The following is a 25,856-nucleotide window of genomic DNA, read 5'->3' as shown; positions in this document are numbered from 1 at the left end:
TGTGTAACTGTGGGTGGGAATAAAAGAAGGTGAAAATTTTAACATGTCAAGTATAAAAATCAGAACAAACGGAGCATAATGCAATCTTAATGATATCATTATTTTCTCACAAGCATTTGTTTGTCTAAGCTGAAAGGAAACAATTGCAAAAATGCTATTAACCCATTCCAGATGAGAATTATACATGAATTATGCCTCAGTGCCTCAGAGAAAACAAGAAGTCATTGACCTCAAATTACTCTGCCTTGTTCTGTCTATATCTCTTCCATACAGTCTTTGTTATGAGATTAAAGCAGGCTTCTCATACAAAGAAAACATTATTCTTTGTTCAGTAACGCTGGATAGCAAGTTGTTTTCTGTGTACTGCATTTGAGCTGTATAGGGAGTTTTAGGTGCTACATTATTTTAATACATGTCAGATTTAGTCAAAAAGTGATGATTATTGCCGCCTCTACTTCAGTTTAGACAAGCTGTACTGAAAACATGCTGTATGCATTTAAAATCTATGCCCATAAACACAGTGCATATGCAGTATACTTGCTTGTTACCTGTATTTCAAAGCCCTGGTGGTAAGGCAAGGCCTCAGAGGGAAGCTCTGTGCTATGCTATTAATCCTGGCCCTGTTTTTTCCTATTGTCAAAGCTCCCATGTTTGAACAATGCTGTTGTCTTCTCTGTGTTTGCTCATTTAGGAACAAACATTTGCCCGAGCGCACTGCTGCAGCCGCAAACAAGCTCTCCTAGGAAGTGTTATTAATAGGATAATTAAGCAGACGGTAATGAGCTGGATTATGCCTAATTATGACAAGATTTGTTTTGGCATTTTGTCTTGTGAGGAGCCAGTGAAGTGGTAAAGTCTACCTTGGAGTTCATTATGCTGATGTGCGTGCACCTGAGTGCACAGGACAGGCATCAGGGACACAGGTGGGGGATTGGGGGATGCAGGAAGACTGTGTATGTGTGTGTGACAGTACAGATAGCAGGGCAGCGGACACTGGTGCTGTCTGGCTCCCTCCCTAACTGGCTGGTTGGCAGTACAATAAGCTCTGACCCCTGAGGTGCTGCCAGGCCAAGAGGCCTACGTGTGCCAAGTGCTAACCTGGAGCTGTCAGGCAGTCTTTTAAAACCTGTTCATTGTGGAGCATCTTCAGGAAACTGTGTGACCTGTTGGAAAACATTCCCAGGACACAGCGCATCTATTTATGGTTTCTAATGAGGGCGGATTCACATTTTCTGCTATAAAGTAAAGAAGAAGTGACAATTACCACCTCAACATGGGGCGTATCTTATTTTTTGTATTTGTATCTGTGTGATAGTGATTAATAATGTCAGTGTTATTATACTTGTTAACATTTACAATTAAGTAAAATTACACTCCTGGTATTACAGTATAATCATCACTTTTCTAAAATTCTTGATAAAAACAAGTTTAGTTGTATTTGAACCTATTCATATTGATATTTCTTTACTTTACATCTATGATTTTCAAATCTATATCAATTGTCTAAAAATGAACCCTACTGAATCTTCGTTTTAAAGCCTGTTTAATGTTGATATTAGAATATGCTAAACTCGGCGCACTATGTTTCTCATAAAAAAAAAAAAAAACACACAAATGCGAGAGGTATTACACTAAGCACAACTGTTTAGTAGCAGTACTGTCTTCTGTGCACTTTAATACTTGGAGCTTAATGTAAGTTTATTTAAACAGTTTATTTGGCAGAGAATAAAATTACTTGTTAATCACAAGATTATTTAGAATGGAGTCTGATGGTAAAAGACTAGTGCTAAAGGAATTATGGCATGTGAAGTAATGTGGGCATGGAAAAGTATTTTGAACTAGTGTAGTAACTTGATAATTTACTTTATTATTTAGTAAATACTCCTCAGAATAACTATTTCAAGCAACTGAGTCATTTCAAGTGCATTGTACTATGCAAACTCTAAACAACACATTTATTTAATTTAGTCAAACTAATATGATTTTTAATTTCTAAGGTATTTTTACTTGATCAGCAGTGACGTTTACGTTTTAAAACCACGTAAAGCAGTGTCCTTAAAGAGGCCAAGTAACTCAGGGTGCCACAACAAGATGTACGTCCTGGCTTATCCCGATTACTCGCACCAGGCAGCAGACTCCCTCAGCTCAGATAACTCTAGGCAAACCTGTCCTCCAGAAGAAGAGCATTATTATTTTTTTTTTCTTAAATTTTAAACCTGACTTTTTTTTCTTTTTCTTTTACTTTTAGTCATTTGGCAGGCGCATTTATCCAAAGCGACTCACAGGTGAGGTACACAGCAAGCAGCAAAATGTCTAAGCCAAGGAGAAGAACTTTAAAGTGCTCTAGGGAGAGCTGTTGCAATTTAATGGGGTATAAGTGCAAGATTTCTTTTTTCCTTTTTTTCTTTCTTAGAGGTTTTACATGCAGAGAACGATTGGGAAAAGTTCTGTTTGCAGCAGGCTTTTAAAAATTGAGAGTGACGCAGCTGAGCATGCAGAGGTGGGTAGGTCGTTCCACCATCGTAAATCTACTGAGCTGACAGGTTTTGCCTTACAAGGATAATGTGATTCATCAATATAAGAATGAAGGTACGAGCAAATCTGCAGTTCAAGAGCACATTATGAATCTTTATTTAAAAAAACGGAGTTTCAAAGGGGCAGGTGCAGGTACCAGTGCAGGTGTGGTTTGTTTGGATTTGATTCACAGTGGTTTGGCAACATAAGCAAATAACAACACTACTGTCGTCACATTTAATCAAAACAGTGATAAGAGCACAAAAACAAAAATAAACTGATTGAACAATGAGCCGCTTGTCAGAAAAATCTAAATGTAGGTTGTTGCAAGCATTTGAATAAACATTTGATGGAATTGGTTTCCTGGGAAGGAAGAACTATGAACTGCATCTGTTGCTGTGAGCTGGCTCATATTTAGACTCCTCTCGTACAGTATAATGCCCTGCTGAAAACTGCAATGACATCATGCTTAAAAAAACATAACAACAAAGCATCATACACTGCTCAGCTCAAAAGCATACAGGATAAGCAACACAAATTCTCTATATGATAGATTTCTGTATTTTGAAAATACCACCGCTGACAGCATGACACCGATGACAATCATATTTATTAGATCACAGTGTCTTAATTCTTTTTAAAAGGGTTTAAGCAGCTGCAGGGCCAATGCTTATGAAATTGTGCCAGTGTGGAGGAAAGGAGTCTTAATGCATTTAAATGTACAATCCAGACAACACACTTGTGTACACACACACACACACACACACTGTAGTGCACACATCTTCTATTAAAGCTCTCCATTCGCTCCTGCAGCTCACGATAAGAAAGCTAAGTCTAGGATTTAGAGCTTTAGCTTATCGTCATCTTTACGAAGCTTTCTCTGCAAAGTGCAGTAAGCATGGGCCAGCAATCTGCATAGAATTTACAGGGAACGAGGGGTGAGGGGAGAGAGAGGAGAGGAGGGAGGTGATTGGAAGAGGAGGGACATGGTTGTGTGTTGGGGCAGAACAGTGACAATAAATACATTCGTCTGAAAACCCGTCTATTCACAAGCAGGTGGATTTACATTCCTCTGAAATCAAAGCCGACTCAGTGGGTAAAACCTGCTCTACTGCTGTGGTATTTATGAACTAGCAAGCACAGTGTGTGTGTGTGTGTGTGTCTGTGTGTGTGTCTGTGTGTGTGTGTGAGAAATACACATTCATACTGTACACAATACACAGTTAATTCCTTAACACACACTCGGAGAGAGAGAGCTCAGTTCTATAACCAGGACTTTTCATTTACTCTGGGGAAAAAAAGCAGAAAGATGAGATTATGGAGAAAGCTCATTTCCTGCTAAACTTGGACTCTGGTTTCCCAAATAAAATTGCTTTTATTCTTCACAACATGTGTTCCCAGAGATTAAGGCCCTGTAATCTTGCAAGAGCTTAATAAGACTCAGTATGCAGAGTGCAGGCTAAAACAGAAAATGTGGAACGAGCCTCGCTTAGCTCTGTTCTACCCAATGACTTTAATCCTGTTTATTAAATTATAAAGAACCTTAAAGGATAAAGAATATTGAGTCGAGGATTTAAATGATTCAGGGTTATTTTTTTCTCTCCTGTCTTGGTACGAGTTATTTGATAGCACTGGATCATGTTTAACGATGGCAGCGGGCTAGAGCTGTGACAGACTTTGTTTTGACAAATGGAGCTCTCTCTCTCTCCTCTAAGTACGGACTGCATTAAGTACGGACTTGGCCTTGGTTAGGTTCTGATTCTTGGGTATTAAAGTGTAAAGTGTTTCACACGTGCTAGTAATCCCCAGTGTCACTGATCCCTTTTAAACTGTGACATAAGAAAAAGGAAATTCAGAGTACGTGCCGAGATGATTTGCTCTCATTAATGCACCAATCATCGATGCAGATCCTTAAAACCGGCTACACCACAGTAAGGCAGTATTGACCCCTTACATACTCTACACAGTATGAGCATCATTAAGGACTTGTTTACAATATCACTCCAAGATATATGTAGAAACTGTCAGAGCCAGATATAAGCAGATTACCTATAAGCTGTGAAAGTTAATGGCCAAGAGAAACCGTCTATGCAAGCTATGTGGACTTGAGAACTTGTCACTGAGAAGTTCTTCTGAGCTATTGGGCTAAGAGGATTGCAGGCCACTAATCCAAATCAAAAGACATACCATGTGAATTATTACATTCTGAGACAGATTACTTTACCCCCAGATTAAGAATTCATGCTAGTCAAATCGTCTCATATTTTGTATGATGAGGAATAGAATATGCACGTCTGGAAGGTCTTCCAGATTTTTTGAACGTTGTTGTTGTTTCTGTATTTGAACAACATGTATTTAACAAATCTCAAACACACTCACACATTTTTGTATGGGAGTCAGTGTGAGGACACTCATTGACATAATACATTCCCTAACCCCCTACTGTCGTGTAGGCCATGCTAATGTGTTCTGTTTCAATTTTTTATTTATCATTTACTGCCTCACCCTAACCATCACAACTAACTGCCTCACCCTAAACTTTACCCTAACCTCTTTAAACACCCTTGTAATTGTGAGGACCGGCTAAAATGTCCTCACTTTGTAAAAAGGTCCCAGTCCAGTGGTTCTATCCTCACAATGATAGTCATACAAACACACATACACACAGACAGGACCTTACGCTGCCTTTGCAGTTAAGCAAATCCCCTCAGCAGCTAATCACTCTCAGACAGGCTGCATGTCTGTAGGCACTCTCATCCACATTGTAGGATGCTATTAACATGGGGTTGACTGGGAATACAGAAGACGGTATTTATTTAGCTAGTTCTATACTCAGTCCAGACACAGGCTACCAACAAAACATTCTGCCTCTGTCAGCTTGTTTCTTGTCCTTAGTTTTAACTCCTAAGTGTTTTTTTGATCTCCTGCCGACTTCTTGTCTACAAAGTGAGAGACGGATTGAATCATCCAGGGGGATTACTTCCCTCTCCACAAAGTGCCAAAAATACTTTATTTGGCTAGCAGTCTTTCACACTTGTATTCTGCACCATTCATATAGCTATGATGCGCTCACTCAAGTTAAAATCTCATATCATGTACTGTATCTTTAACCCTTAGTCACAGGAGTTCCTCTGGTGCTCCCTTTAAATGTACGTGTTTTTTTTATTGAACCATGGTGGTATAACTAGTCGTTTTCCTACAAGCTGTAGTTTATGTTGACCTTCTGGCCATTTTGACTTGGATCAGTCCCATTTTTGTCAATTGGAGTGTTCACCTCAACCAACATCAGTCAGCTGTCAATGTTTCATTGCAACGTACATAATCAGCCACGTTAAAACCACCAACCTAATATTGTGTAAGTCCCCCACAGCCACCAATACAGGACACCTCTGAAGGCTGACTAGATGTGGTGCATGATGCTGATCATAGCCAGTGTTCAAATGTTCAGCAATCTGTGCTACAATAACTCTTGTGTGGGAGTCTTTTCGTGTTATTTAGTAGATAGTAGAGGATTGGAGATGCTTGTAAGAATTATTTAGATGCTTAACCACTATACTGTTCACTTGCTGCCTGTGACAGGTGCCACTGTAATAAAAGGATCAGTGTTACTTCACCTGTCGGTGGTTCTAATGTAGCTGATCTGTAAATTTAAACTCTATAACACTTTGCCATGTGATTATCAAGCATATTGATAGTCATAGTGCTCCCTGATGTAAAGATTTAATGAAAATCAGCTAAGAATATGCTAACACTAATAAGCTAACACTGTTTGATTATGGATGGGTGATATTTTCTTTTCTTTTTTTTTTTTTTATTAATGTAATTATTGTTTTTATTACACAGTGTTGAGCTCATCTGAGGTCCGTCTCTACATTTGGACTTAATCCTGACTACAGTCATCTTTGGGACTGTTGTTTGTTGATGGCGCAGCAGTGTTATGGCTTTAAGTGTGTGTGTGTGTGTGTGTGTGTGTGTGTGAGTGCGTTTGTGTGTGAGTGCGTTTGTGTGTGTGTGTGTGGGTGTGTGTGTGTGTGTGCTTGCGTGCATGCATATGTGCACGCACCTCATAAATACCCTTTGTTTACAGTATGTCATGTTAACTGCTCATTATTTGGTTTGGTTCTGCTAAGAATAATTATGTTTTTGAACTCACACAGATTTATCTACATGTGTACTCGCACACACACACACACACACACAGAGAAAAAAACTGCTGCAACAAGGTGGAAGTTGAGTGACAGTTCAATTCTTTTCCTTTTTGCGAAAAACTCTGCACACACACTGAGCCATCATACTTAATTTAACAAGATCAGCAAGGGAAAAAAGCAAAGGGGATTTTGCAGAGATGCCAAAAGGGAATTAGAGGAAAAGTGTGATTTCTGACCCAAGACTGGGGGAATACAGCTTGATAAATGAAAGTCAAATTGAACGTGATCTTTTTGTGTATCTAAACCATGAGGTGTGAAGGGAGGATTTGTTATTACGGCTTTAAGGTAAGTGGTTTTGGGATGTCATTGTAACCTTGAGAACTAAGTCATGTACACGACAGAATAACCTTCACCAAACCCCAGAGAAATACAAAAATAACCCAGAAGTAAAGTACCCCTCTTCTTTAACAGTTTGAATGCCTACTTTTATTTAAAACAAATCCAAGTGTTACTGTTGTTTTATTGTTGATTATTTAAGGTAGGACTTCACCATGAAACTGTTTTTAACATGTTTTTTGTTTTTTTGTTTTTTACCAAATGGGACTTGGAGCGTGTTAGTGGTCCAAAAGTGTGTTTTTTAAAGTGAAGAATGAATTCTCACATTTTGCTGTGGATGGGCCAAATGTTTGAAAGCATAAAGCACCAGCACATCTATTCTAATTTTACATCTGAGGACCAAAATGTACTCAGTGAGTTCAACTGTGACAGATACAAGAACCCCACATCCATTCTTTTAATACTTTGTAGTAATTGTTCATAGACATTTTGTTGAGTTTTTATTTGTGACATCAGAGAAGATAAGTGCATCTAGTAAAATCCTGCTTGCTCTGTCAGAATATGTTTCCTCATGTGGCTCCCATGTATGTTGCCCATATAGCGGTGATGATGTAGGATGACACAAAGATTAGTCACCTGTCGATTTACAGACCACAGTCTCAAAAATCTCTGTAGTGTTCGTGTCTTCCTTGCACAGTATAAAGAAAAACAGAATTTTTAAACTTCTGAAAAATATAAAAGATTATTGAAAAAAATATGAATTTGGAGCATATAATAAACTAAGATTAGTCTATACATATACACAAACACACACAAACTGCACCTCTTCAGCATGACAGACATGCCTCAGCATGTCTTCTATAAGAGGAAGTCAAACATTCGTATCTAAATCTGTTAAAGCTATGCGGCTGTATAGGTGTCTAACAAGTGTGCAGTGTAATTCAAGCCCATTATTGTTTTTCACACCTCATGACTTGGGATGTTCAGTTATGACGTCATGTTTGTTTGATCCCTGCTTGGCCAAATGCAAACAATGTGCTTTGAATGCAACATGAAAAAGGTGCTGCTGGCTTATTATTTGCATAGATAGCAGGTGACAGATGGCTGCTAGTAGATTTTCACATAAACGGCCACTAAATACAGCGGGATATAGCTGACGCAGCTGTTACAGCAACAGACGGGAAGTACAGCAAATAAACATTTCACAGCTACATGCTCACACACGGACACACACAGACATAAGTGCACAGTGGGAACCCCCGGCTTTGATAGAACTGTGCACTGTCTCTTGCAGGCACACAATACTGTGTGACAGTCTCTCATGTCGCTAATGTCAGACATTTGTGTTGTTGGTTCAAATATCCAGTTTTTGTTTTGTCGTAGACTAAGGTAATATTTTAACGGTAACAATTCAGCGCAATGTGGCAGAACATTTATTAAGCTTATTCTACCTTTTGTTTCACAATTTGTTGTTGGAGTTGAAAAGTTAAATGGCTGAAGAGAGATTAAAACACAGCCGTCTAGCAGTCTGGGGCATGAACAAAATATCAACCACTGTCTCCAACAAACCTTTGCAGGAGTACTTTAGTGCAACTTCAAAATACTGGACGGCATTGTCTGCTTCCATCTCTCCTCAGTTGCTAAGCTAATAGGTTTGTTGGTTTGTAATGTAATCATTTTATTATTTAGTAAATATGTTATATATTTTTTTAATCTGATGTTTATTCAAATATGAAACTATCAGTTTTCAGATCAGATCACCATATATGTTTATTTTAACTTAGTGTAAAGTTTAATAATTAATAGTTGATATATGCTTGGTTACATTTGTATAAATATTGTGTTTAGGTTTGTTTTATTTATTCGGTGAATGCTATTAATTCATATATTGACTGTAATGTGTGACTCTGTATGACAGTGGAATTAACTGGACATCACATGTCAAATCTGTCATGTAATCTGCTGTTTGAAGTAGGGTCTGGGTCTGGTCTAATGGAAACACTCCAGTGAAGGCTTCACTTTGCATTGTGAGGTGGCTCCACCTCGGTCTGTAGTGTCACTTGGTTTAATCATGGTGCCTGTCTGTGCTGCTTAATTACCAGGACCTGTGTGGTGTCCACTAGGTGCCTGAGGTGAAGCCGGCATGGAGCAGTGGCCGACAGCCAGGCACAGGGATTTGGCTGTGACGCTCTCAGTTTCATTCCAAAGTCTTTGTTTATGTAAAAACACTAGTGAGCCCTTTACCCCCAGATTACTGCCTGCTGGGAATATAAAGATACACACACACTGCCTGGGAATGGGCCTTGGGTCAGGGCCAGCTCAGCCCAAGGATAAAGAGATTGAGGCACAGAACCATCTACCCTTTGCCACCTGTGTTACATGTTTGATCTCAATGTGAATATTTTGAGATAAAAGTGTGTATGTTATGACCCACGTAGTATTTCCAATGCAATTCGAATGGTAAAACTATAGAAAACTAGATTCAAACTGGAAGTGAAGTAATGGGAGCTGGTGGTGCACCTTACCAAGAAGAAACCAATAATCATGTTTTCCGTCTCAAGTGTGTTTAAAATACAGTATAACTCCTTTTTTGTTTTTTCCACTCTTTCATGCATGACACTGTCTTTTTATAATAAACAGGGCAGTCAGTAACAAATGATTAAGAAAAGTTGTTCAGTTCAGGGTAGCCATCACTATAGACCATTTTTATTGTTATATTTTCAGCAGTCAGAAAACAAGCTCAGGATTTTTTAAGTGAAATACATAGTTTTAAGCTTAAGTCGATGTTAAGCACAACATATATAGTTTAGTCATAAAATGCAGATATTGCTGAAGGCATCTTTTCATCAGAGGGAACTCATTCAGCACCTTGGACAGTTCTCTCCTCTTCTCTGTGCAGAAAGGCTGAATTAGTTTGTTTTTTAAAGAGTAAATGAAAATTAAACACAGAACATACAGTAGTTCTGTACTTCCTAACTTATGTTACTTGTCTGACCAAACTGATTTTGAAATGCAAAAAATGCTCCAATGACTGATGTCGATGAGGCCAAATGGGCAACACGATTGAAAGTTTGCATTTAGGGAATGGAGTGACTATGATTTTCTCTACTTATGACTGGTTATTGGTCAGGGTTCTAGATAATGACACTGATTTGTTGGTATCAAGAAGGTTTTTTATTGACTATTTATTGAAATACATCAGTAGTCCACTGATTACTAAATATAAATTTAATAGTAGGACAAAGTTGAATGAGTGGTTCACCGTGATTGGTTTTCTTCTGTGTGAAGGTGACATTTACCCAAAAACACGTGAGGTGTGAGAAGCACTGTTAATATAGTACGAATATATGTGATGTTTTGATCAATGCAGCAAAGAGGTTATAGACAAAAGCACATCACAGTTTTCACTCAGTGCAATCACCTGAAAAAAATACTGTATTTTACAACGCAGCATCTAAGCTCAGCATACATTGTTTAATTCTGTCAGGTTTATAGCTATTAAGATTATGATTTTGCATAAGCACCAACCTCCCAATTCCTAAAAAGTGCTTATGAACCTTTAGTGAGATATGAATCTCTGTTCATCGCTTCAGCTTTCATCCATGCATGAAAATTATTTCAGCAGGTCTGGTAGATTTTAATTCATTTTCCACAAGCGGTAATATTAACATTGCTCTTTCAGTTACTCAGCAGTGATATGTTTGAGAATAATGATGAGGGTAAAAAAAGGATATATTTTCAAATTAGACATAAAACCTGGAGGGCCACAATTTGTTTTGTTTGTGGGGTTTTTGCATGGGAGTTGAAAATAGAAACAAATGATCTGTCTCAGCCGCTTTAGAGAACTAAACTAATTGATGTAAACACAAAGAAGCCTCAGCCTTCAGTGTCCTATAAACAACAACGTACTCCATCTCAATTTTGCTGAGTATTTACATCAACACATACATACATCATAAAGAGATTAAGAGTCAGCAGGAGATATAATTTAAGAAGTGGTTATAGGAGTGCTGCCTCAACCAGATATGTATCATTTTTCAAGGCAGAGCCAGTGTAAATTAGGAAGTTACTGATTCAGCAGATAAATATTCTCACGATTTCCACAGGTCTAACTATGTGATTAATTAATGTGTTGCTTGGTTTTCTACTTGTCAGTAAAATATGTTTGATAGGGGTGCAGTCAAGACAAATGAGTTATGCTTCTTTGGGATTACACATCTTCAGGCTGCTCTTATTGTAATAAACACGTTAGGCGTTTTAGGAGGTGTGTTACAGACTAAGTTGTTGTGAATTATCTGGTATTAACATGTAACATAAGATAAAAACAAAGGCCCTTTATTTTTTTCTGCTTGATGGATGATATAGTAGATCTGCTACTGTCCACGGTAGTTATTGTAGAGTAATTGTAATTTATGTCGTAACAACACAGTTTGCCAATAAATTGCAGGGAAACTGACTGTAAGTGTAAGAAGAACATTATTTGCAGTAAAATTAATTATTATTCAGATTCTTTTATTGTTTTGACATTTACATTCTTGCTGGTGTCTATGCTTTGTTAATATGCATCTTCCTCTCACTTCTGTTTTTTTTAACAATAATTCTATGTACAAATTTCACATTGGATTGTCTTTTTAATATTACATCCCTGCCTTGATCCTGCACGTCTTCATCTCCTGCCATGCTAATCCTAATCTGGAGCCAGTGCTTTTTTCTCTCCGGTTCTCCATCTAACAGCAGTTTAATACCTGAGAGATGTGCCATAGGACTTGCCCTCCCCTCTTTCTCAGATGAGCTAGTCCAAGTGGCGTCCAGTTTACTCTTTAATCCACCTATATAATTACAAATACCCCTCAGACACTGCTCTGCTATCTCCCAGCAAATACACAGGAGGCTGGAGCTGGGCTGTGACAGAGATCAGATTAGAAGGCCGCTCAGTTGCATGAAGGGTTCCCATGTCAGAGACACAGTTTCAGAGATATTCACACACTTCCCTCTTCCCTCACATAGATGCAATGCTAACAACTGGACAAAGGATGGCGAAAGGTGTTAAAATTAATTAAAAAAAAAATCAGCAGTGCACCAACAGTTTGATGATGATTGTCAGCAGTGCTGATTGACCGACAAATGCATGCAAATCAAAACCCTTTTCCGACTACCATTTAAATTGCTGTTTATCTCTCCCACTGGGATTGAGCGATGGAAACGGGGTTCCCAATCACCCACCCATCCATGCTTGAAGCCTCTGAAGGGAGAAGGAAAAAAGAGAGGGAGGCTTAAGTAAACAGAAAAGAAAAAAAGAGCTCTGACGGCTCAGCAAGCACTGCCTCCCTACTTGCCTTTCTGAATGCCCATCCTTTGTTGATGGCTGAATAGAGGGCTAAATGTCCTTTGAAATCAGAGCCATGGCTACCTCTCTGGATGCTATATTCTGAGGCTAAATCCTTTCATATGCAAATGGTAACTGGGTTAGGATTGGTTTTACCCCAATGGCTGGTGAGCCATAATGGACATCCCATTTGGGGTCAGGGGATGAGTAATGGGGCAATATTTGAGCTTCTCATCTTCAGTTAGCTTTTGGAGTCTTTGGTTGTCCTTTGGGTTTTTGGCATTGTGTGCTTACTCATGCTGGTTTGACAAGATCTCATCTTTTGAACGGAGAAGACCAGATGGTGTCCCATGAACTGGGCTTGGATGAGAGTAATGTTGAGTTTCACTGAAGTGTGTGTGTGTGTGTGGTTTGGCAACCCATTCATTAGAACCTACATCACTGACTAATGCCCTCTGTCTCCCTAAGTGTGTGTTGGCCTCCCAAAGCACGAGCGCACAATCTGTGGTGATTGTGGTGGGATATTGTTAAAAGCCAGTGGACATTTACTCTGAACACATACTCAAGCTTAAATACACCTGCTCAAAATGTAATTCCTACAATTATAAATACATCTACTGCATAGTTATATTCAGATCAATCTGTAAATACAGACGATTTAAAAATTCACCATCCACCCAAACTATTGTTGTGTAGTGTGATATATTAAGGCCAAATGACTGGAAATAAAATGACAACAGCTTTTCTGTTGCTACTTGGGTCACTGACTAACTCCAGCTTTGGTAATTGTTCATAAATACCACCTGCTAACCACCCATATTTTATGTTCTGCTGTGTAGCCTACAATATGCACAATCACAGGGGAACGGAAGTGTCTGAATATATCTCTCTCTTGCAGAAGACATGCTGTAGTTTATTTTTTCACATTATATTCTGGCAAAATAATTTTATTCAATCAAAACTTCTTTTCATCCTGTGCAACAGAGATTGATAGTGTGAATGCACAGCTCTGGAGAAAAACTATATAAATTCAGCCTGTCAGGCAAACACACAACTAATCATAATGAATGAAACAGAATTAATGGAATTGAACACGTCCAAAATGCAGCCAAAAATCATGACTTCAGCCGTCTTTGAAAGCAGAGAAGAGAAAAATATTTTTTCCATGTAGCGCTGTATTAAAATAGCAGCAATCTGTCAATACAAGAGCTTTCAAAGGGGGGAACTCATAATGTCCTCAGATTGTAGTTGTCTTAGGAAAAAAGAGACGTACAATTTTCTGCAGCCTTGAAGAATCCTTGACTGACACTTAACAGTTTACTTAAGAGCAGCCTGAACGTTGGCTTTTGTTCGTGCCAGAAATGAGGGCAATTACCTGTGCCTCTTATAAAGCTTGCTGCTTTCTATAATACTACTGTGAGGCTGAGGAGAAAAACTGAAAGGGAAAATATGAAGGGTTACTTAAGTACATCTACATTCCTTCAAGACATGATGCCTCTTTTTTTTTTTGTTTGTTTGGTCAAGGTAGAATAATACAAATAATACAGGTCATCAGATGAGGATGATGCTCGACTGAGCATCTAAACACAGACACTGTCAAACACTGCATCATCTAAATGATATGTTACAGAGGACAAAAGCACAACTTACGTATGAGCTTATGTGGGTAACTAACGCTGTTACAGCTAAGAGTGACGCCTGTTGGTGGACACTTCTAACGCTCCGCTGTTGTAAGAAAGTGAAGCGACAAAATAGACGATTGAATTGATTGAGAAATGTTGTCGAACTCAGTTTGTCAACTGATTAGTGAGTATTTGAATCATCAACACAAATGATTTGTGTCTTTCTTGCTTTGCTGTTCACACACACACACACACACACACACACACACACACACACACACACACACACACACACTGCTCTGTCACGCCTTGCTTTTCTCTGACACTCACAGACACACAAAATCCTTCTGCACTCTTCCTGAGGACAATAGCTGTGCAGCGAGGTGAGACTGCAAGAGGAAAAGCATTTATCCTAGCGGAGCAGTGCTGATGACCCTCCCTGTTGGCTCTCTCTTGCTCCCTTTCTCCCTCGGGGCTAACGCAGGAAGCTTTTGTGTCAGCTGGACAGAATTGGGTGGGGGGTTAGCGGCAGGCGCACTGCTGTCACACCACACACAGCTTTTTCAGGACACAGGCTGTACTTTTGACATGTGTCTACTGACATTACACATGATGCCACCCCTCCTCCGCCTCTCCCCTGGCTAGGGTTGTCTCCTCGCCTCACAGGGGTAATGGTGTGTGAGACAGGTCGAGAGAGGTAGAGAGAATGTGCTGGGTTTGTGTGTGTGATGCATTGAGACTGAGAAACATGGCAGCGAGAGAGGAAAGAGCTTGTGCTCCTGCAGAACCTTCCAGTGTCGTTATTTTTCCTGTTGTGTCCATTTTCTTCTCCTCACAGCTCTACATTGTTTTTGATGTTATAAACAGTTGAGGAGCTTGGATGATAACTGCAGCTCTTTTCTGTTAAAATTAACCAGCTGATGTGTCCTGTTTTTCTTCCTGTGGTTTCTGTGTTACTGCGTGCATTTGCACACTAACACACCTTTCATGCAAAAGGAGATCAAACGCTAACTTGAAGCTCAGAGTTAGTTCTTACTGTTTCTTAATTTGCTGCATTTCTTTAGTTAGTAGCTACAACATGAGGTGGAAATCACAAATCATCTGCTGACTCACTGTTCTCCTGCTCATTGTTTGCTCTTAGCGGCAGTAATAATTATGACATAAGCAGAGGAGATAAGTGGGTCATGTGGTATTTAAAGCTTTGTTTACTGGCTGGTTGGATGTGGACACACAACATTTGCACTGAATATAGCCCCTTGGAAATGTTTCTGTTCATGCTATGACGAGGTCGGGTTGGTGTTTGGGTCAGAAACTCATGAGGTAGAGACAAACAACCTTATGGGCAATTAGGTTGGAGGTCTTATTGGATTCAGATCACTTCAATTGATTAATCATGGACTGTTTGTTTGTGCTGTTCTTAATGAACTCTAAGCGGTCACATATTCAACTGCACTTCAGTTTGTACGACAGTAAGTCACATCAACATTTACAGTACGTACAAGCAGAAGCTGAAGGTTCCTATATCAGCAGCCAGGTATTAATGACAGAGGTAATTGATGATGACTCTTTCGTGGTTGTTTGATGTGCCCTTCCTGAGGAAGTATTGCACTGTGAAGCACAGCTGATCTGACAACAATGGCCTGTGTCATCAGTGAGGGAAGTTCCACTGCTCTTAAACATGTCAACACACATTCAAGCTGTTGGATCATAGACAGAGCAGCAGTGTGTTGACATGAAACTATTTGAAATTATGCGTATCATTCATCTGCACGTGTTCATAGTTGTTTGGTTTTGTTTTGTTTTTTATCACTGATTGGATGAAAAGATCAGAACTGAAAGAAATCGTATGCAGTACATACCGATCCAGCAATCCTTTACTAAACATACAACATTAATCATCAGTGACAGAGGTGTCTTTTCAAAGCAGCATTATATTCAGTCTGGTGTTTTGACCACTGCTTTGAATTCCTGTGGGTTGGAGGCTCCCTCCTCCACTCTGCTGCCACACTCAATGGGCATTTTTCTCTTTTCGCCTCTCGCTTTGCAGGAAGCCCATAGAAAACCCAGGAACAGGCTCACACTCATTTGCCTGTCACATTAACTTCCCTACCTCACTTTCCTCTGGCCCTTTAACCACTGTCACCCACTCAAGCAAATGACCTGTTCAGCACAAAGCCCCCTCGCTCGCTGTCAGCCTTTGGCTTAATTTTACTTCTCCGCCTCTACGATGACCTCTTCTAGCCTTTCCATCCTCTTTTTGCTTAGCTTTCTTCTAAAAGTTACTTACTTTAATTCGTTATTTAACTAAACATAAACTAATTATGCTGTATAACTATGTTTTATGTAAGAAAATTACTGCTGTAATAGCACTTCCTCTGCTGCCATGTCCACTGCAATGAAGCTCTGTGACTGTGCTTTTAAAACAGTAAACAAATCTCATTTAAACCAAACGCAAATACAACAGTAAAAATTTATAAAGCACTTTCTGAAACAAACTTACAAAGTGCTTGACATGGTACATCTGAAATAAACCCCCAGTATTAGAAAGCAACTTCATTTGTATGTGGTGTGTCACGTGCTGATCCTCCGTTCATTTCCATAACACAATCTGTGACATGTTAAGGTGAAGTCTTGGTTTAAAGTTAAGGTTAAAATATTTATGCAAGTAGTAATAATGTTTGTGGTAAGTCTCCTGGAAATTAATGAAGTCAGTGTAAAGTCATTAAATATAAATTTCCATAAAACAAGTCATGACACAACGGCTCTGTTCCATTAGAGTCAGAGACTTAATGTAAACTCTCATTTGACATTTGTTTCAATTATCTGAGACAAATTTCTACTTGAAGTTTACTTTTGTACAAATTTACTTCAAAAAGGCATAAAAGCAAATATTAATCATTTAATAACCAGTATTAATGTTAAACAATATAAAAATTGTGATTAAAATATTTCTTCTTCTTGTATCTCAGCTGCCACTTCTTCAACCTAAATCCAACGTAAAACAAAGTCAACCTGTGAAAACACAAAATACAAGTTTTAAATGTTGAGTTTTGAAGTAAAAGTACGATCACGTAACTAAATCACCAATGTGTAAAAGTATGTTTAAAATAACAAACTGTCTTATCATGGGGCTTAGTCTGAGTTGCTTGGACATGATATTGAGACCATCTCACTGTAGTGTCGTGTTTATATAGTATTTTTGTAAACTCCTCACGCCGTGTTTTACTGTACTCCCTCAGAGTTTCTGTTAAGTGGCACTTTTGCCTTATGAGCCTAATTATCTCTGAGGACCTCCTCATTACAGCTCCAATGGATGGAGGAGGAAGGAAGGAAGTTTATAATCAAGTTCAATTAGTGCTCCTTCACATTTTATCTGAGCCCTTCCACTGTGCTAATGACTTATTTGTACCAATTATTTGCTTTGCTGAGCCTGTTAACCCCTGTGTTCACCTTGGCACATAAAGCGATTGCTGTGAGGACTGTTTCACAGTTTCCCTTTTACAGGTCTCATGAAATGAAGACATAATTTCTCTTTTGTTATTTTGTGTCTGTGAGCCACTGTTGAGCTGCTGTCCATCACAGTATCACTGACTATATCATTAATACATTTGTAGCTCTAACTGTAACCCAGTTACACAACATCTGTCTCAGCTGTTTGTCTGTTGAGACCGTTTAAACTAAACTAACTAAAGATTCGGTTTATGTAAAAAACATTAAGCTTCATACCAAGTTTGAAAATCTCACTAATGATTCATCTTGTATTTGAGGGCGTGCAGGTAATTATGGAGTTTTTGATGAGCTGGTAGCTGTTTTCTAGTTTCCGGTCTTTATTTTAAACTAAGATAACTGGCTACTGGCTGATATTAATTATTTTGTATGATAATATATTTAAGGAGCAACTTATCTTCTTGTTTTAGACCAGAGTCACAGATCTACTGGATTAAATTCTGACCACCTCATGTACGTGTAAGCATGTGTAATTTCTTTTTGTTTCATTTGTTTAATTAGGATCCTTTTATCTATTTTTAGGACTTGTATTGAAATTTCATCATGTTTATGTCATATAAATGCAGAAGAAGAGAGAATTCAGAAAGTTTCATAAACCTTCAGGCACCACAGTATGTAGACAGAATACTGACTTGTTATTCAGTAGGTTTTGTTTTCTTTTTACCTGAGAGCCTTTTTAAATCCCCCCTCCAGGCCCCCCTGGACAAATAATTTAGAAAATCCTGTTAAGTATTGTTCTCACCAGTGTGTGTGATCAGAGATCAAGGGAAAGGCTTTTATAACAGTAAAAGCATTGAATTATACATAACAATATGAAAACTCGACACACACAAAGCCCTCCTCTGATTTGAGCCCCTGATCCTGAGTGGGCTCTTGTGTCCAGCAGAGACTGATGAAAGCTTCTCATCTTAAGGACAGGTCGGAAGATGGAGCGAGGCCTGAATGCTATCAAAGAGACCCAAATGACCTCTGGGAGCTGAAGCATCAGCCCTCTCTGCCTCTACACAAGCTCCCTTTAATCTGCCTTTGCTCTCTGCAAGCACTTGGTTATCCAGTGAGTGAAAGAGAAAGGAGAGAGTATCTCATTTTTTATCTGTTCCTCTCTTTTCTCTTAGAAAAAAAAGTGCAGCACCCTCCTACACTCTGCGTTTTTCTTGAGGCTGCTTGGTTCAGCCCAGTCTGTTCAGTCAAAGGAGCAGCCACGGCACAGGAACAGACATGAAGAGGGGAAACACAAAAAAGAAAGATGAGGAGGGGTATAACTGCTGAAAATGGCATTGAGAAAAGGAGACGGTAGAAGTGGGAGACGTAAACATAAAAGGCCGTCTCCGTGAGAAAGGCGAGATGGAAAAAGAAAGAAAAGGTTCATCTCTTTGCTTCCATTTAGTCTCACTTTGCTATAAAAGAAAAAGTGAAACCTTTGCCTCCCTGCTGAAATGGACCAAGGAGGAAAATGGAGAGGAGAGAGGTAGAGCGCCCTGCATCACTTCTCCTTCACAGCAAAAGCTCTCGACTGTCAAGAGAACAAAAACACCTCCTATCAGGATTTTACAGGCCAAACCTTTCAAAGTGGTTAGAAGCCTTCACTAGACCGCAGTCAGCTTTTAGCAGCGATAAAGGGAAAGTGTCTCTTATGAATTGAGTAAATTGGCTCTTGGCGCTTGGTAACAGATACAAATGTATGATAACAAAACAGAGAAAACAATGTCTAACCCCGGGTGTATTAGAGTCCGGAAAAAGAAAGAAACCTCTGGTGTACTGAGCGACATAAACAGAACAGGTCAACCGAAAGAAAACAACAACGGCTGATGACAGAGGCATCGTAGGAGCAGAAAGACTCAGACACAGCAGCACATGATCACCAACAACCTCCACAGAGCACAAAGACCGGTGTGAGTTATTTAGTCCTTTAAATATTTATCTTTATTTCTCTCTAAAGCACATATATATGTATATATATTTATATATAATATAATAAACCATGACCACCTCCCGGAAACTGACAGTGATGATTTGCAACTGCGACTATGTTTGTCTAAAGCATTTCAGTAAAATAACAACAGTTAGACAGAGACGACTGCAGCTGCTCAGGCTGGTGCGAACCAAATATGAGCAGGTATACATGTCTAGCTGGGCCATATGTGCAGAGCCTCCAGCCCACACAGTGAGGTGAAATGCGTGGAAGAGAAATCGCCCCATATTGCATCCCTAACCATCCACTCTCCCCCTCTCTCTCTCACATACGCAGTCAGAAATCACAGCCTTACAGCCGGCACCCCCACAAAAGTGAAAATGAATGCACTCACCACCTGTGGTGGGAGCAGAACAAGAGAGTGGGAAAGAACGTGGGAAGAAAGAGAGGAGCGAAGGAAAAGACGTGGCAACTGTTCAGGACGATGAGTCAGGAAAACAGGATTCACCGACATTAATAGTTTGTTATATGAAGTTGTATGAAAGCCTGTACTACATACATGACAGAAAAACTTAAACCAGAACCAAATTTCAAATTTATGTGGGCATAAAATTAATTTATGAGAAACTTTATCCACAAATCTTATTTCACAATCATCGCTGATAACAGCACAAGCCACAAATTCCCAAGTAGTTTGTCTTTTTCTAAGTTGTGTGTGGGAGTGTGTGAAATGTGAGTGTGACTAAATGTGTCTGCTGGTTCTGTGATTCAAGTGAAGCAGCAGAGTAGTCACTCGGCACGTCTGTGTGTTTCTGTGTGTGTGGTTTGGCAAGCCACACAGATCCTGAGCTGTGTCTCATCCCTCCCACCATTACTCCTGTCAGCAAGCCTGAAACCACAAACCATCCCGTCTGGAAACAAAGCCATTAACTCACAACAACCGTCTCTGTCTCTCTCACGCCTTTTCCTTCAGTTTAGATCTCCTCTCTCTCACTTCACTTACTTCATATCAGTGTGTGCAGTGACAAATATATTAGCTCTGTGTCACAACCATGAAATGTAACTGGTCCCATTACCAGAAATGATGCCCACACTAACTACAGGTCTTGATTTATCTGTCAGTGAAAACATTTGTTTCTGGTTTTTCCATTACTATAAATTTTTTTTTTGTAAAAGCACTTAGTAGGTTTTTGAATTTACAAACTGAACACCAACTAAATCCACAACAGTACCATGTTAGTGTCACACTGACATTTGTTTATTATTAATATCACGAGGAACCATTGAAATCTGCAAGGTGACGTTTACAGAACCAAAGGAAACAGGCAGCTCATCGTAAGGCTGTTTTTTGATCATCACAAAGGAAGTGTATAGCACAACTACTCATTAAAAGTTTGGACACACCTTCTTCATCATCATCATCATTTTCAGTGTTGTACATCAATACTTAATAATAGTTTGAGATGTTTTAACTTCTCGTTCTTTGACACAGAGAGTTTGAATGTGCCGTTCCTGAATGTGCGGTTCTTACTGTGAAGACTGGAGGAGGAGACGTGATGGTGTGGAGACGCTCTGAGAGCACATTTAACCAGCATCCACATCTGTCTGCAACAGAAACAGTGGAGAGGACAAACGGGCAACGTGGACTGAACGCAAAAACGCAAAGTAAGTAGTATAAAAAATAATAGGTGGTCGTTACTTTTTTTGTTGTGTGTTCAGGCAGCGACTCTCCCTGACATCACCCTGTCTGTTGTTCACCTAGTGAGTCAAAGAGTTGCTGTTGTCTCCTAGTTTATTTTAACAGGTAGCGACAGTTTAGCTCGACACCATCAGCACCAGCACTTTTACCCCTTAACCAGGTCAGAACTTAACGAAAGCTCAGTTGTCATTTCGTCTGACCTGCCATCTGTGTGTTTTCATCTTTGAACAGATCAACACCAACAGTAGGATTTAACAAAGGCAGATCCACCGAGGTGAGCCAGATTCATTCAAATACTACTGTCCTACAATACTTTTTTACAGTCAGTGTGATCTCAGTGAGATCAAAAAGAATATAAGTTAATATTAGTTGATTTATAACATGTGCAACGCTCAAAATAAACAAAGGGAACTCTTAAATCACACCTCAAATGATTTAAGTTGAAAATCTTTACTAACGGACATTCATATGTATATACTATGCTATATACTTTTCAACTTTGAGGAAACTCAGTGGACAGTAAGGTTTATAATAAGGGTTAGTGGTTAATAATTAATGAAACATATAATTTAGTATGATAGTTCAAATGCTTTATGTGATAAGTATTGAAGAATACCTTTAATTTTACTTTTTATGTCTTTGTAAATTAGTGTGAAACAAGAATAACATCAAATGTTACAAGAATTTCCCACACTGGCAGCTGCAAAGATCTTGGGACAGATGCTGAAACCTTTATTTGTTTGTCATTTTCTTTGCAGAACAGTTGGTATATTTTTATATCTCACATTTAATCTAAACCCCAGAGAAAAGCAGTGAAGTGAGATTGGAGATGTGGGTTATAGTTACATTCTTATGATAATCACAAAAAAAAAAAAGTTTACAATCAAGAGTTGTTGACTTGCAAAAAGCTGAACGAGTTGATTCTGGCCGCACGTAGTCTCTGATTTACAGAGCTGTTAAAGTGATTGATGTAACATACACTAAAGGCTCTTTTGACAAAAATATTCACTTTGAGCCGTTCAGAGGTCGACTTCTCTCCTTTCTTGTGCCTGAGGTCATCGTCTTTCTGTGTGACTGAGTTGTGTTTGAACTTTAACTCACTGACTTGATGTTTTCCTTCAGGATTCTCTGGTAGAGAGCAGGAGCCGTGTTTCTTTGACTTATGTGAAGCCACCCTGGTCCTGAAGCAGCAAAGTCTCCCCACAACATCACACCACCACGCTTGACCGTAGGTACGATGTTCTTCTTGTAACTGGGTTGTGTAACTTTTGACTTGTTCTTTCCTCAAGACACCGCGTCTCTCGTTGTAGATCTGTGGATTCAAAACCTTAAAAGTAATTTTCTAACCCTTCGTAGGCTGATTAGAGCAGGTTGGTAGTTTCATTATGTGGTAACTAAACACCCTTCCTGTTTGCTCAGGCATGCTGTACCTCAATGAGGTAAAAAAAACAGCTTTAAAGAATCGTTAGAGCTGTTCCCACCTCTCGATGTCCTGGAGTAGATGACTGGTTGAAAGTTTAATCTGTTAAAAAAAGTACTGAGCTGAAATCTGATCCGATAAACATCTTCTCTTCTGATGTAAGAGGTTTAATTCACATACTTTCTGTTGTAGCTAACACGTGATGAAACTTCAGTAGGTCACTCACAATTTTATAAAAACAGTTTTATTGATTTATTAACAACTGTACATTTCTTTTCAGTGCCGACAGCATTTGCTACATACTTTGGTGTGATTCAGAGGGACTAGCACATTTTTCCTCTTTTGTATTCTTGTGAGAAATGCTGACATGATCAGGAGCACAGTGTACAAACCAGAAGTATTCACCGTCTCATCATCAAACGGGAGACACTTGATTTACCAACTGTTGTGTTTACATTTTAGTGCCATTTCTGACAGGCACTGGACATTTTTATAAAGACAGACTGAGCAGTGCAGTCAATCACGTCACACGTCGCTCCACCTCCCGGCCAACCAAACATTTTCCTGGAATATTGATAAGATACAAAGGGCAGAAGGATTCCAATAGCGCAGACCGGTCTGTTTGGGTTTAGTCTGTAGCCAGAAATCAATGGCGCAACTCAACATCCATATTACATCAGGTTAGCAAAAAGCACAAAGTTTGTGCCTGCTGCAGTGCTTCTGCTGCCAACTGAGGTCCAAAGGTTAGGCTAAACATTAAACACTCCCTATCTACCGTAATCTAACAAGGTAAAACAGGGAGAACGACAGCACACACAGAGCAGTACACTTGAAAAATGTTGTTTTTTATATATATATATATATGAATTAAATGTACATCCATCTCTTTTCCTGAATCATAGTGTCCCGCTCAGTCCCACAGCGGCCCAAACCAGCCGAGGCTCTGCCTGAGATCAGACCAGGCTTTAACTGTATGGTAAGAGCACTGTGACAAAAGGCCATTTAAAATGTCCACAAAATGTCAGAGTTTGCGAGTTTCGTTCTCCTGTATTTGATTTCTGAAAAGGTCAGCGCAGAGAATGTGCTTTAAGAAAATCAAAGAGTAAAATTCTTCAAAAGTTCTAATCTATGTTCTGCTTTTCCACTCGGATATCATGGCATAAGAGAGAGTGGGTCAAAAAATCGTCACAAGTACACCCAGGACAAGAAAATATATATATTTTTATAATATATATATAAAATGTTTTATTTAATCCCATATGTACATTTTTCACAAGACGTCTGGGGAATGAGGTTCTCAGAGATGAAGCGCTGCTTCAGTGGGTTACACCCAGATTTTGTCAAGAAGGAAAAAAAAAAAAATCAGAAGTCAAAAAAAGTGCAACCCAAACCCTCGAAGAATAAAAGGACAAAAACGATTTTCCAGTAGAAGTATCCTTCGGCCAACAAAGTGAATTCCTCTAGTTCGTCTTAATTCGTCGTCGTCCACAGATGGAGGTCGAGGGAAGAATCATTGTGGTACAAAAGCTGAAACACAGCAGGCGGCGACTCTAGTAGATGACCTCGTAGACCGTGGCCTTCTTGTCTCCAGATCCTGTCACGATGTATTTGTCATCTGCCGAGATGTCACAGCTCAGGACAGAGGACGACTCCTTCGACTGTGGAGGATTAAAAAAAATTAAATCAGGATGGTCACTTTTAAATCTAATGGATGTTTTAGGTTTCCTAATTTGGTATCAATGTTTCGATCTTAGTGTTGTTAATGTAAAGTTGACCTCTTGTAAAAGGGTCTGAATGTTTTTTATTCGCTATAATTACTGCTGAATTACATAAACTACTGATCATGTCCGTGTCTCTGCAGATGCAGAAATCAGAGCAGGAGACTGACGTCCTTCTGAAAGTGTTAGTTTTCCAGTAAGTTCACAACTTATTTGCATTTCTAGAATCTGCTCGACTGATTTGACTTTTGATTCTGCACTTTTCATTGTCAAACGATCTTGAGCCTTGTTACTGTGAAACAGCCTGTTGTAAAGTCTCAGTGGTCAGTCTCCTTCACTCCCATATGCCGCTTATTAAAAGTTTGCTCAACAAGACTAAGATGCAGTTAAAAGCTGGTAAATGAACCTCATCATTCTGACATAAAACAGTAGCACGGTTGAAGAACAGTGTGCTTTTAAATGAGTTTACATTAACGTTACTGGTTATACAAACTGTGTTTACTGTAGTTACCTGGAATATGCTGGCACCATAAGGAGTCCTCCACGCGTTCAGCAGATTGTCCTTCCCCGTGCTCACAAACCATTTACCTGCACAACACAGAACAGGCAACTTGAGAATATTTTCTGCAGGCGTGTGTGCTTATACACAGAGTCCATGTTTGTCCTCACAAACGTGGACACCAGCGTCTTTATCTAGACTTAACCGTAACAATTTACAGCGAACATGGACTCTAATAACTTTATCAATGGCCATAAAAATCTAATGGGGGAAAATGTCATTATATAAACAATCATAAAATGCACATAATGAAGAAGACTCACACCATTTCCACTCAGATAATTATTTTAATCACCCTCTGATTAATTACCCAAATGACTAGCTGGCTAATGATTTAATTAGTGACAGCAAGAGCTCTGAAGCAGCAGCGTCACTTGAATCAACCAGTTCTGTGGTGCAGAGATATGAGACAGTGCTGTGGGGGGTCGTGTGAGGACAAATGAATACTGACTTTTCTGAGGAAATTGTAGGAGTTGTGAGACCTCATTTATTTGAGCCTTAAGCTTAGAACCAGCCGCTGTGCCGAACAGGAAGAACGATTTAAACTGAGAAAGCTGTGACAAATTTCTCTAATAAGCATGTTTGGGAAATAACAGTGTTGTAGCTCATGCATACAACTACGTGCAGTTCAGACTTTTCTAGAGTGACGTGAGCAATCTGACATTTCACTACGATTCAGTGCTCAAAATATTTATAAATGAACTTTGCTCATTAAGAGGTCAGATAAGTGCACTAGAGCAGAAATAAGAAACTGGATGTTTGACTCATACCCACATCTACAGAAACGTTAGTGCTATAATGTAGTTGTAGGTGATTTATTTAGTTCAAACAAGCCTGTTACTTACCGCAGTAGGCGAACTTGAGTGAGAGGACGCAGCTTTCGTGCAGGTGCAGCTGGTACTTGTCTGGCTTGGTGTGGTGAAGCACCTCCACGTTGCTGCTCTCCATGCCCACAGCAAGCCACTCTCCTGTGGGACAGTAGCCCAGAGAGAAGATCTGCAACAAGGACACAACAGCACAGTTGGATCAGACAACCGCATTTCAACATTATATATAACATATATTTCTCCAACGCTAGCTTCTCTCCATTGGCTC

General features: G+C 39.3%; 1 protein-coding gene and 1 long non-coding RNA gene across 15 annotated transcripts in view; one reads left to right on the top strand and one right to left on the bottom strand.

The window, feature by feature from the left end:
* LOC113174787 overlaps positions 1 to 19,335 on the top strand; it is a 96,419-nt gene extending 77,084 nt beyond the window's left edge. The window contains exon 4 of the long non-coding RNA XR_003299914.1: positions 18,569 to 19,335. This is a non-coding gene — a long non-coding RNA (uncharacterized LOC113174787). The remainder of the gene's footprint in view (positions 1 to 18,568) is intronic.
* A 4,000-nt stretch (positions 19,336 to 23,335) lies between these two features.
* Positions 23,336 to 25,856, bottom strand: part of tle3b (TLE family member 3, transcriptional corepressor b) — a 28,148-nt gene continuing 25,627 nt past the window's right edge. For all 14 annotated transcript variants that reach the window (XM_026377852.1, XM_026377860.1, XM_026377854.1 and 11 more), the window contains 3 exons: positions 25,607 to 25,757; positions 24,714 to 24,790; positions 23,336 to 24,142 (listed from right to left, as the gene is read on the bottom strand). In XM_026377852.1, coding sequence (XP_026233637.1) covers positions 24,035 to 24,142; positions 24,714 to 24,790; positions 25,607 to 25,757 — 336 coding nt within the window. In that variant the 3' untranslated portion in view covers positions 23,336 to 24,034. The remainder of the gene's footprint in view (positions 24,143 to 24,713; positions 24,791 to 25,606; positions 25,758 to 25,856) is intronic.

The sequence above is a fragment of the Anabas testudineus genome, chromosome 3, assembly GCF_900324465.2.
Source record: "Anabas testudineus chromosome 3, fAnaTes1.2, whole genome shotgun sequence".
Lineage (NCBI taxonomy): Eukaryota > Metazoa > Chordata > Actinopteri > Anabantiformes > Anabantidae > Anabas > Anabas testudineus.
Note: the sequence above shows the minus strand (reverse complement) of the source record. Positions and strands in the feature narration are given on the sequence as shown.